Below are 13150 nucleotides of genomic sequence, written 5' to 3'. Positions count from 1 at the left end.
AAGTTTATATACTTTGATCTGAACATACAGAGATGCAGATAGGAACCTAGAGAATGGGCTGTGGCAAGTAGATTCCGATTGGGTGGAAGCATGACCTGAGAGTGAAGGGCACACTGAAAAAGGAACAGCTACTCCTCAAAAGAAAATCATTTGTATTCCCACAACACCCTGAACACTTACTACCTCTTCACTTGCTAAATCAGCCAAACTGTAAAACTCTAAGTGGTTTGGTCTATTGTTTAACCTTAGAGAGATCCTTTATTTTAACTGCAGCAGTATTCAGGCCAGATATTTGGAAGCAATATTTCCTTTTGCAGTGTCCATAAGTCCAAATATTGGCGGCTTGAAATTAGGCCTACCTTCTGGTTTGTAGCTATACTTTTGGAATCCCCTGTTTTCCTTGCTGAAGCCTGAATTGGCTGGCTTTTAAAGATCAATTCACCTGATGTTTTTGGAGTATCCAAAGTACTGTAGAGAACTGATTTCTTTGTTAATTGTACACTGAGGAATGCCTTTTAAAAATCAAAATAAAATTAACCAGTAATGTTAAATGAAGTGAGATGAAAACTTATTTAATTTTTGCCTTGAGGAGGGAGACATTGATTTATCACTTAGCTTCTCAAGGGTTCCTTCGTCTTCCTGCAGTTTTGAGAGCTTGAAATTGATGTAGCACATTGGTATGGCCTGGCCCTATTTGCTGTCAGCAAAGTGGGAGAAATCCAGGAAATTTTGATCAGCTTTGTTTCACAGCTCCATGTATGATGAAACCACAGCATGTGCCAATTGTATGGAAGCTAACCAGATTCCATGGTTGTATCCTGTTAGAACTGTGCTTGTAATCACGTCCAGTAGAGAAGCCTCCAGTAGCTTGGAGGCAAAGCTGCAGGATAGTCTGTTACTACAGATGGAAGGATTGGAAAGTGGAAGCTAAAATAAAAGGAATGACTGACCCCCAAATAGGAACAATGGAAACACTCTGTCACAGTACCTTACTTACGAAACATTTGGTGGATAATTACAAAATATTTGTTCATTGTTTGACTTCCCCTTTGGAAGTAGCAAGCCAGAGCATCACTAGGGGAAATAGCTTAGAAAATATTTGATTGGTTCACAGAGGTGGCATATTATCAGGAAGTGATGGGGTTTTTTAAAATCCAATTATTCCCGTGTTATTTAAGGGAGAAGTTTTTGAAATCCTTTCAGTGATCTTTATCCTGAAAAAGAAAGTCCTGTTTGCAGGATTGTTTTAAAAGGACGGAAAAATTAAGGTTAAAGTTAAGAAACAAGTTAGCTTAGGAGAAAAACAACAACAAAAGGTAGAACTGGTTGAGCGCAATTAAAGGTTAGGAAGTCCGGGAAGACCAATGGAGAAAATCTTAGGGATAAAAGTACGATTTGTCCCAAAAGATAATGATGTGTGTGTTGTAAGTCGGGGAGGGGTGGTGAAAATCACCCGAGTCTGACTTTGGGTTAAGGAGCGGGTTCGTCGATCTCTTACCGCCCGGATCTGCAGCTCCACCACCACCTCCAAAGGCATCGTTCCCTGCGTGGGCAATAGGACTGGAATGAACAGATCCTCTTGTGCCCGGCTTTGGACCAGTTTTTCTTAGTTTAATTCAATCCCTAGGGCAAATGTTCCCAGAAGCTTCCCCAGCCCCCTACCCCCTTATTCCCCCATCCGTCCCCCCGCCCAGCCCTGGTCCCTCCCACCGGGACGGGTCTCTCACAACAGATGCTGCAGTATAGGCTTCCAGAAGGCGGAAGCGTCGTCGCGTTGCCATGGACGCTCAAACGCGCCACCCTCCACCCTGGAACGCGAGCGCGGCCGGCGCGCAGGCGCGCTCTGTGCTCCGCCCGGAACGCGCGGCCCGTGCCCGCTGTCGCCGCGGGGCCCTAGCCCGGGACCCCGGCCCCCTACTGGGCGTGGTGGCCGGATCCGGAGATGCCAAGGGTCCTAGTCTTCTTTCCATCAGATCTTTTTTTATCGCCAATCACTATGTTAAAATGTTTACAGTTTCCATTCTAAAAGTGGAATGAGATGAAAACTCTGTTATAACTTAAGTACTACGCATTTTTAGGAGCTACACGACTCCCAAGCCCTGGAATTTCTGTAACAATCCTAATATAGTTGCCTGTCGCTAAAGGCACTTTCTTGCTTGTTCAATACGTCCTCATGTTTGGTTTGGAAAACATGGCCAACCGTCAGTAACAAAAAATTAAACGTGTGTTAATTAGAAATACTAGTACAAGTATAATTCTTAAACAGGTTTAAAAGTTAGGTATCCCGTGTTAGCAACAATAGAAATATAAGTCATTCTCGCTCTTCATGGCTTTGTCCAGCCTTTTCTGGGGTTTAGTTAATCTAAAGCAAGCCGTGAATAACATTATATCCCAAAGGGGAGTTACCGTGTTTGCCAAAGCCGCAGTTAACACTAAAAACCATCAGAGTGGTGAGCAGAGCAAGAGTTCTCAGCCAACACGGGGAATCTCATTTTTTCCATTCACCGTATTTGATAGACAAAAATGAAAGAAAGGAGCAGGGAGTGGCTGCTTCTAGTAATCCAAGAAATCTGGGAGGGCCAATGCTGTCTTCCAAAAAAAAAAAGAAATCTTAAATTGTCTTCAGTCATTTATTACTAATATTTTGCATTGGAGATTTATGCAATTGGAAATAGTGCAGAAAGATGGCTGGAGACAAGATTAGGTATTGATTTTGGTAATTGGAGTTCCTTTCCCTGGAAGGAAGGAAGCTCAGTATGTTGTAGAAGGGTATATTGTATCCTTATTCACTTCCTATTGCTCTGTCTCTCTGCACACCAAGAGAGACAAATGGGCACCTGGCTCCCTATAGTGTCCAGATCACTGACTTGTCATCTCACAATTCACTGGCACTCAAAATAATGTGGGATGGGACCTGTGATGATCCTTATAGGTAAGTCACAGCACCAATCCTAAGATGTCAAGGAAAGTGACAACCAAAGCAGGTTAATAAGTAATCCAAAGATGTAATGGAAGGGAGGAATTAATCTTTATGAGCATCTATAAGGTTCTAGGCACATAGCACATGCTAATTCATTTCATCCCCCAATAACTTTTTGAAGGAGATATTATCCCTATTTTATAGATGCAAAATCTGCAGCGAGACAGCCTTTTGCCAAAGGCCGTGCAAATAATAAGGGGAGCAGCTACATTTGAATGCAGGAGCACCCTACCACATCACTGGGCCTGCAACACAGACATCCTGTTGATCCCTAGAGATACAATGTTCCATCCAGTGCTCCTCTTAGTCTTAACTCTTAATATAACTGGACTCTCCTTGCTTGGCTTCTAGTGCACAGCCCTCTTCAGGTTTCCCTCCAACTTTCTGGCCATTCTTTCTCTGTCACTATTTATCTCCCTCAATCTACTAAACAATGTTTCTAGTCTTTTCCTTTCCTCACTCTATATACTCTTTACCTAGAGTGTCATCCAGTATAGGTATTAACACACATACACAGATTTACATATCCCTCCCAGGCCTCTCTTCTGCTACCCCAAGGTAAAATCTTACTATTATAAATATATGTATCTCCTCTTTGTAGCAGCTGCCACAATAGCAGCTTTACATTTGATCCTGTGATTGGTGATTACTGTCTGTAAACTCTGCGTGGCTAAGTGTTTGTATCCTAAATATCTAGTATAGCAGATACTCAGTAAATATCTTTGAATAGATGTTAAATGCAAAGATGGTCAAGCCAGTCTGTAGGGGTTAATGCACATAGGTAAGGAGAGGTCCCACCAAGGGGAGTTCCTACCACATCAGGACAGACTATGCAGAATGAGAAAGAACCAGGCACAGCTACTTCAGCTAGTCTGCCATGGGGATATTAAATTAAATGAGTTGATAGGGAATAGTCACACTCTGTCAGTTTCCCCCACCATGGTCACCTGAGGCTCCCAGCTGCCACGGAGATGTGGAAGTTGCTACATACACAATGGCTCTCACCCATCTTGCAGAGTAATTAATCACTGAGGCTGCCACCTCTGCAGGAGGCCAAGCAAAGATGTTTGAGGATTAGACTGTCTCCACTTCAAGATAATGGCTTGGGAGAGAGGGGGGTGGATGATGGGAGGTTGCTCAGTGAGTACAATGTGTACTGCCACAGTGATGGATGTAGGGAAGGCTCTGATTTCACCATAATGAAATATATCAATGTAGCAAAATGCACTTGTACTCCATGAATATATACAAAAAATATTTTTTAAAAAGAGAATGGCTTTATTACCTGGGTAGGTACCGTTGGTGGCAGCAAACAGATTCCAAGAATGACCTCTATTTCCGGAGTGTTTCTGCAATGCAGCTTCGTCAGCAGTGACATCAGCATTGCAGAAATGACACATCAGCAAGGTCTGTTCACCTCCTGGCCCCAGACAAGAAAATGAAACATGCCCCAAAAGGGAATTTTCCAAAGAGTAAATTAGCAAAAAAGCAAGACTATGACAGTCAGATAATTATGGCTGAGATTTTAACTAAAAAAACCTAATTATTATAAGACACAAAATTAGAGCTGGGCATGGTGGCTCACCTGTAGTCCCAGCTACCTGGGAGAGTGAAATGAGAGATCTTTTGAGCCCAATAGTTACCAGCCTGGCTTATGTAGTGAGATGCTGTCTAAAAAAAATAAAAATAAAAAAATACAATGTCATAAACATTTCTTTACAAATAACAGAAGGAGTATTCATATGAGGAGAAGAAACTAAGAAAAAAGAGACACATTATAATGGGGGGTATGAAGTCACACACATTGTTGGTGGGTGTGTAAATACATACAATGTATTAGTTTTCTATGGCTAATGTAACAAATTACAACAAATTTAAGGGCTTAAAACAAGAAAAATTTATTATCTGACAGTTTTGTGGCTCAGAAATCCAACACAGAGCTCACTGGGCTAGAATGGAGGTGCCAGCTGGGCTGCATTCCTTTGCCTTTTCCATTTCCTTGCTTTTCCAGAGGCTGCCTTGCACTCCTCAGCTCAAAATCCCTTCTTCCCTCTTTAAAATCAGCAACACGGAGCCAAGAGTTTTTCATACTGCCATCTCTCCAGTTCTCTCTTCCACTCTTAAGGACCTTTGTGATTACATTGGTATCACCCAGGTAATCCAGGATAATTTCCCTATTTTAAGGTCAGCTGATTAATAACATCAATTCCATCTGCAACCCTAGTTTCCCCTTTACTATGTAAGGTAACATATTTACAGGTTCCAGGCGTTAGGATATGGACATCTTTGGGGGGCCATTATTCTGCCTACCATATATAACGTCTCTGGAAAGCAATTTAATAATGTCTATCAAAATTTTTAATTTGGCTCAGCAATTCCACTGCTAGGAATTTATCCCATGGGTATACTTTCACAAAAACACATTATGCACCATTATTTGTAGTTAAAAAAAAAACAAATACTGGCAGCCCACTCAATGTTCATTAGATACAGGTAGGCATGGTGGCTCACACCTGTAATCTTGGCACTTTGAGAGGCCAAGGTGAGAGGATCGCTTGAGGCCAGCAGTTCAATACTAGCCTGGGCAATGTAAGTGAGACCCCCGTCTCTTCAAAAAATAAAAAAATTATCCAGGCATGGTGGCGCGTGCCTGTAGTTCTAGCTACTCAGGAGGCTGAGGCAGGAGGATTGCTTGAGCCCAGGAGTTTGAGGTTATAGTGAGCTATGATAGCACCACTGCATTCTAGGTTAGGTGACAGAGTGGGACCTTATCTCTTTAAAAAAGTTCAATAAATAGGGTCAGATTAAACCAACTATGGTTTAGCCACACTGTTACAGCAAGTGTTAGAGCAGGTGGTTCTGAGGACAAACCGAGCAGCACACGGAGAGGTGGAGAATCAAGGTTTATTCACTGGTGGGCTCAGAGGGGTCTTGCCACCAAATTCTGAGCCCCATTTCCCCTATTTTTCCCACTTTTATTAGGTTGGGGTGGTCCAAGGGGTGGAGTCTCAGGTGGCTAATGCGCCGCCAGGTAATAGGTTAGTTGATGTGCCAGGTAATAGGTATTGTGTTGATGACGGTCTTCCAAAGGGTGGGGGTCTCAGGTGGCTGATGCGCCAGGTAATAGATTGGGGTTTTTCTTATCAACACAATGGAATATTATGAAGCATGGGAAAAGAATGAGGCAGAGCTATAAATCCTAATAGTAAATAATTTCTAAAATATAGAACTAAGGGGAAAAAAGCATGGTCCAAAAATGTGTAAATATACTGTCCTTTGGGAGAGAAGGAGAATATTATATGTACGTATATATACTTAGAATGTTCCTGAAAGGATACAGTAGAAACTGCTAATAATGGATGCCTCTAGGGAGGGAACTGGGTTAGGGAGGGAGAGAGGAACCTTATTTTTCATTGAATATTCTTAGGTACCTTTAAAAAATATTTTTGCCAAGTACTTGCATTATCTAGTTCAAAAAGGAAAACAAATTAAAACAACTAGAAAACATAAAACAATAGAACGGATAAATCTGAGAACACAGGGAGGAGCAGGAACTGGCTTCTTCAGCTTTTGGGGTATATCCTATATGCTGCATGTCATAAAAATATCCATGTAAGTGTTTCTGCCACTTCTACTTCTACTGCAGTGTTTCTTATCCTGTGATCCCTGGCTATCCCGGGGGGTCCTAACCCCCCGAAATGATAGGCAACCTTTCCTGCATGTACATATGTGCATTTTCATCAGAGTTTGAAAGGGGAAAAGTCAGGCCAAATCAGTTTTAGAGCACTGTTTGGTGCATGCTGAGCCCTCTGTCCTGCCATCAGTTCTCTGCCTACAGCAGAAAGAAGAGCCACCTGGGTTATTTGACAAGGTGGCAGGTAAGAAAAGAGGACCTTTTGTCTCCACCACATTCATGCTCTCTTATTAGATAGAGCCAGTTGACTCTGTAAGGGCAGCTGTATTCCATAGTACATAATAAGACCTTCAAAATCCCGTTCTAGGCCATTTGTTTGTGTCTGGACTCAGTAGACTCATTTGTTAGGCCCTACAATCTTTTGAGCCAATGAATTATTCATTAGTAAGTGTGAATAACACCAGCAGATTGAGTTTCCAAAGTGAGTTATTGATTAGCATTTGAAAGAAGTGCTTGAAAAAGAAAACAAAAAACACCCAAGCACATGAAACAATCTGAATTATTTCAGTAGTAATGCATTTACAGATCACTGATTTTTTTTTTAAGTACAGACCCAGCCTCAAAATCCAAGAAATAATTGTCCTTTATGTTTAGCCTTCTCCAAAGTCTTTCTCTAAAATGTTCTTTAAGAGTTCAGTTTTCTCACACCTTGATATACCTTTCTGACTTTTGCTTTGAATGTATAAAAGAGCTCAATGAACTACACTGGGCTCTTTCTTTGGTTCTAAAAAACTGCATAAAGATGATGTTTATATTTTTTAAAAAAAGGTTAATGTTAAAGTCATATTCTTTGGGGCAACTTCACATTAAAGGGATTAGGTTGTCACCGTATGAACTCTGATCAATACTAGCATGACTATACATTACTATGGGTAACATCACATGTCTCTCTATGTAATTTATAGGAAGCACCTATGAAGCACTTTTGCCAAGAAAGTTAAAGTTGAATCTAATCAAGTCACTAGAACTGACTGTCCAATATGGTAGCCACCTATAGCTATTTGAATGAACTAAAATGAAATAAACTTATATAATTTTATGTATTTATTTTTGAGACAAGGTCTTGCTCTGTCACCCAGGCTGGAGTGCAGTGGCACTATCATAGCTCACTACAGCCTTGAACCCCTGGGCTCAAGCAATCCTTCTACCTCAGCCTCCCAAGTAGCTAGGACTACAGGTGTGTGCCACCACACCTGGCTAATTTTTTAAAAATTTTGTAGAGATGGGGGTCTCAATATGTTGCCCAGGCTGGTCTCGAACTCCTGGCCTCAAGCAATCCTTCCACCTTGGCCTCCCAAAGCACTGGGATTATAGGCATGAGCCACCTCACTCAGCCTAAAACTAAATAAATTTAAAGTTCAGTTCCTCACTTGCACTAGTCACATTTAAATTGCTCAAATAGCCACATGTGTCTAGTGGCTACTGTATTAGATAGTGCAGGTAGAATTATTTCCATCATCACAGAGAGTTCTAATGGGCAGCATTGTTCTAGAGCTAAACTCACTTAAAGGAAATATGGGGGATAGTGAAATATACTAATGACACCACAAAGAAGCAGGTAGACATGTCTAGAACGTGGGACAGTCTATAGGGGAACTGACCAAGTTAGTCCACAAGTCAATGGCATTAAAAAAAGGAAGAAGAAGAAGAAGGGGTGAGGGCTGCTGATCTAGATTTAAAGATACTTAAGAGACCTAACAACTAAATGTAATATGTGGACTTTGTTGGGACCCTAATTCAAACAATCCAACTTAAATATAATATTTGAGACCATCAGGGAAATTTATGGTTTGTGCATTAGATAATACCAAACAATTAATTTTGCTAGGTATGATAATGCCCTTGTGTTTATGTAAGGCAAATACTAACATTGTTTAGAGATGCACATTAAAGTATGTAGTGGTAAAATGACCTAATGTCTAAGATTTTGCCTTTATTTTCTTTTACTTGTTATTTTTTTGTAGAGACAAGTTCTTACTCTCTCTCATCCAGTCTGGAGAGCAGTGGCATGATCATATCTCACTACAGCCTAGAATCCCTAGGCTCAAGTGATCCTCCTGCCTCAGCCTCCCACAGCGTGGGGATTACAGGGGTGAGCCACCACGCTCTGCCGGATTTTGCTTTTAAGTACTCCAACAAATGAACAAAAGGAATAGACGAAGCAAACATAGCAAAATCTTGGTAATTATTGAATCTGAGTGATGGATATGGTTTCTGTAATTCTATACTTTTGTTTGTTTAAAAATATTAATAATAATTAAAAATTTTCAAACATACTTAAATAAGAAAAAGCTATTATATCTTTATATGGACCTCTTTCTGTCCTAAAATAGCCCATCAAAAGAATTCTTGGTGACATCACTATCAAATTCCCTTCAATAGATGTTTTACATACACTTAAAGAGAAAATATGGTGGATCTATTCACCACACTGCAGATAAAATTACTTTGATGTGTAATACCTTACAAGCAATTCAGAAGGAAATCCATTTAAACAAAAAAAGTAGCACTGTATTATAACAATAGTGATCTCTGCATGAATATCCAAAACGGGAGCTGACAATTTGAGTATTTCTTTATGTATACACACTTCTCAAGAATTTTCCCCAAGTGTTAGGAATACTGCCAGGGAAGGAATCAAATTGCAGTTGAACAGCTTTTAACAATCTTGAAGTCATTGGGATCTGGATCCGCACATGGGATCTATTTCACAAAACTTTATTAGGGTTCATGAGTCAGACTCATATGTTACTCTTTGGCTTATGCTTTGATTACTGGCATTTGTAGGCTCAATACTTACATAATGACACCACACGAGTCCTTCTACAAGGACTGCCCTTGAACATTTTCAACTATATAGTCTTTCCATTTAAAAGTAATTTCTATTCAGAAAAAACTAATTTTCGCCTTTGAGTTTCAACTGGCTAGCTCTATGTCCATGGGAGTAGCAGGCAAGTTATGACCCAAAGCAATTTTGAAGGAATTTTATTTATTATCCAACATAAGAAAGTAGAAGAGTATGTTTAAGTTCCAAGACTTTTTTTTTTAAAAAAAGTGCCTGGACACAGCATTTAGGCACTAAAGTCAGCAATGGAAACTTCTGATGTCATTATATCCACCCCTTATCATCTAGCAAAATATACCCTTTTGTTCTCTTTTCACCCTCTTCTGCCTTTATTTAACCCTGCATCTTTTCTTTTATCCTTGTTTCCATTCATTCATTCCCTATTCATTTATTCAGTGCATGCTATGTGCCAGTTATGTTCTGAGCAATATAGGTACAAGGATGAATAAGAAACAATGTGTATTCTCATGGAGCTTACCTTCTAGTCCGGGAAGACACATAATAACTAAGTGAACATAAATAAGATAACAGTACGATGAATAGTTGGAAGGAAATATCCAAGGTGGTGGGATAGAAGGTACAGTTAGAGAGGAAATAAGAACCTAATTTAGACTCAGTGGCCAGATTGGCCTCTCTAAGGGTTTAACATTTAATCTAAGATCTAAGAAGAGAAGCATGACTACTAGCAAGACTTTCAAAGAAGTAAGAGAAAAGATATTCAGGCAAAGGAAACAGCAAATGCAAAGGGCCATGAGTCAGGAAAGAAATGGATAATGGTATGTTTGAGACTGAATGGTATGTTTGGACCTTAGACTGAAACAGGATCTGACTTTTCACTTCTCACAAAAATGCGCACTTCTCATCTCTGAGGATGATCAACTCAAACAAAAGACTAACACAGGACCTGCGCTTTCCACCTCTCACAAAAATCAACTCCAACAAACGATTCTTAAAATGATGGTGAAAAGTGCTACCGGTCTTAAAATAACGGTGAAACAATGGTGAAATAATTCTTAAGATAATGGTTATTTTAAAGGCTCTAGTACCAACTTCTTGGAAATACCCAGTTAGCTGGGCCTCAACATAGATTTGTCTGCCGAAACCATTTTAGGCTCTGAGCTGATGAAACAAATCATCCTAAAATGATGGTGAAAAGTGCTACAGTCCTTTAAAAAATGGTGAAATAATGGTGAAATAATTCTTAAAATAATGGTTATTTCAAAAGTTCTGCTACCTACTTCTTGGAAATATCCAGTTACCTGGGCCTAAACATAGATTTGTCTACCAAAACCATTTTCGATTCTGAGCTGATGAATCAAATGATTCTTAATGGTGAAAAGTACGGATCCTGTTTCAGTCTAAAGACTGAAAGGAGTCCAATGAACATACTAAGAGAGACATGGGGTTGGAGTCAGGGAGAGATGGGGTGTTTTAAGAGATGATACTCAAGAGTTAAGATGACACTAGATTGCACAAGAACTTAAAACAGTTATGACAGAGAATTTGATTTTCTACCTTGTAGCCATACCTTTTCCTCCTTGCCAACAGAACCTGAGTTTTGTGTGGATGGCAATGTACCCAGCTCCAGGGAACAAATTATAATTTATTTAATCCTGTTCTGGCCAATAAGATATAAGGGGAAATCACTAGAAGATTCTGAGACCTTTATTCTGATATGAGAGCCACAAGTGAATAAAGCTGTTTTGCCTCCTCCTTTCCCTTTCTGCTTTAGCTGCTTTAATTTGATGTGATGTCCAGGGCTGTGGCAGTCATCCTGCAACCAGGATGTAACAAGCCCAACAATGAAAGTCAACATATTTAGGATGATGGAGAGGAGGAATGGAAAGAATTTGAGTGACCGATGACATTGGCAAACTGATAAGCCTATTCCAGGACCACCTATCTTCATCCTTTTTGTTAAATAGACAATACATGTCCTATGCTTAGGTCTCTTTTAGCTGGGGTTTCAGTTATTTGCACTGAAAGCATACAATTGATGCAGCGGGGGTGTGACATGATCTGATTTATATATTTTTAAAAAATATCTCTGGCAACTGTATGAAGAGATTGAAAGGAGCAAGAATGGAACAGAAGCATGGAAGACTACTGCAGTAGTCCTGAGGAGGGATCATAGTGTCCCGGCTTAGGGAGGAAGCAGTAAAGCTGGAGAGAAGTAGATAGATTCAAGACGTATTGGAGGGTAAAAACAACAGGACTTGCTGTTTGTATGAGAGGTAAAGGAGAGGGAGGAATTAAAGCTGACCTTTAGGTGTTGGACTTGATGGTGGTGCCATTTATTGACATGGAGAAGGCAGGAAGAAGAGGTTTGGGGAACAGGATGAGATCAAGTGTTCTTTTTGGGTGTATTAAATTTAAGATTTCTACGAGCCATTCAAAAAGAGATGTCAAATCAGCAGGTAGACTTATGAGTCTGAAGCACTGGGGTAAGGTCAGGGCTTGGATTTCAATTTGGGAATTGTCGATACACAGATGTTATTTAATGCCACAGGAATAGACAAGATTTTCCCCACTTGCCAAAATCTGAGGAAATCTAAAATTAGAAGTCAGCTAGAAGGGAAGGAGACTGAGGAGAAGTAGTGAGGTAGGAAAAAACCACCATCACCAGCAACAACAACACTTAGCATTTATATAGTGCTTACTTTATGCCAGGCACTGTTAAAAGCACTTTGTGGCTTCATGGAAGCAAAAAGAGTGTTTTCCTTTTATTTCTCCCTTTGTTTTCTCCGGTGGCTTTCACCCATAAACTCAGAAGGCTTAGATGCAAAAGTGCTTCTCAACTTTTATTTGTAATTACTTACTAATTATTATTTATATTTCTTATATAACATAAATAAATATACTTATATTTATTTATATGCTATAAATATTAATTAAGTTATATATTCATTGGAAAATATTCAAACAGCACAATATAGGAAAGCTAAATGTGGAAAATAAAGATCCTCAGAAACTTTCCTCCCCAGCCTTACCCACCAGAAGTAATCATTAACAGTTTTTTGTATACCTTCCAGGAATGTCTCTCACACACACACACACACACACACACACACACACACACACACACACACGGACTAGTCTTCACATAAATAGGATCTATCTCTGTCTCCTTCTCTGTAGTATTACATATACATACATATATCTAACTCTGCAAGTTGCTTTTTTTTTAACTCAATACATTTTGGAGATATTTCTATATCAGCATATTTAGATCTACTTTATTCTTTTTAGAGACCAATAATATTCTATTTGATTAATATGCCATAACTTAAGTTCCTCTACTGATGGGCAATTAGATTTTTTTTTTCTTACCACAAAAAATTCTACTGAAACATCTTTGTAAATAAGTCTTTCGATACTGGTGCCAAAATAATTGTTGCATAATTTCCTGGTAGTGAAATTACTGAATCAAAACACTTAAGCTTCTCATATTGTCAAATTACTCCTCCCAAAAGATTACACAAATTACATTATTGCATCATTTCCTCACATCAAACTTCTCAAGTTTGTCAATGTAATAAAATGGGAAAAAATGGCGTCTTGTCGCTTTTATTTGGGTGTCTTTAATTAAAAGTAGGACAGCAAAGCCTGATTGTTAAACGTGCAAATTTGG

The 13150-nt window shown here is 39.5% G+C and overlaps 1 protein-coding gene across 1 annotated transcript in view; it reads right to left on the bottom strand.

The window, feature by feature from the left end:
* SPATA6L (spermatogenesis associated 6 like) overlaps window positions 1-1742 on the bottom strand; it is a 48630-nt gene extending 46888 nt beyond the window's left edge. The window contains exon 1 of the mRNA XM_045563907.1: window positions 1499-1742. Coding sequence (XP_045419863.1) covers window positions 1499-1537 — 39 coding nt within the window. The 5' untranslated portion in view covers window positions 1538-1742. The remainder of the gene's footprint in view (window positions 1-1498) is intronic.
* Window positions 1743-13150: the final 11408 nt, after the last annotated feature.

This window comes from Lemur catta, chromosome 10, assembly GCF_020740605.2.
Source record: "Lemur catta isolate mLemCat1 chromosome 10, mLemCat1.pri, whole genome shotgun sequence".
In the NCBI taxonomy this organism is placed as follows: Eukaryota; Metazoa; Chordata; class Mammalia; order Primates; family Lemuridae; genus Lemur; species Lemur catta.
This window is presented reverse-complemented; position numbering and strand designations above follow the sequence as displayed.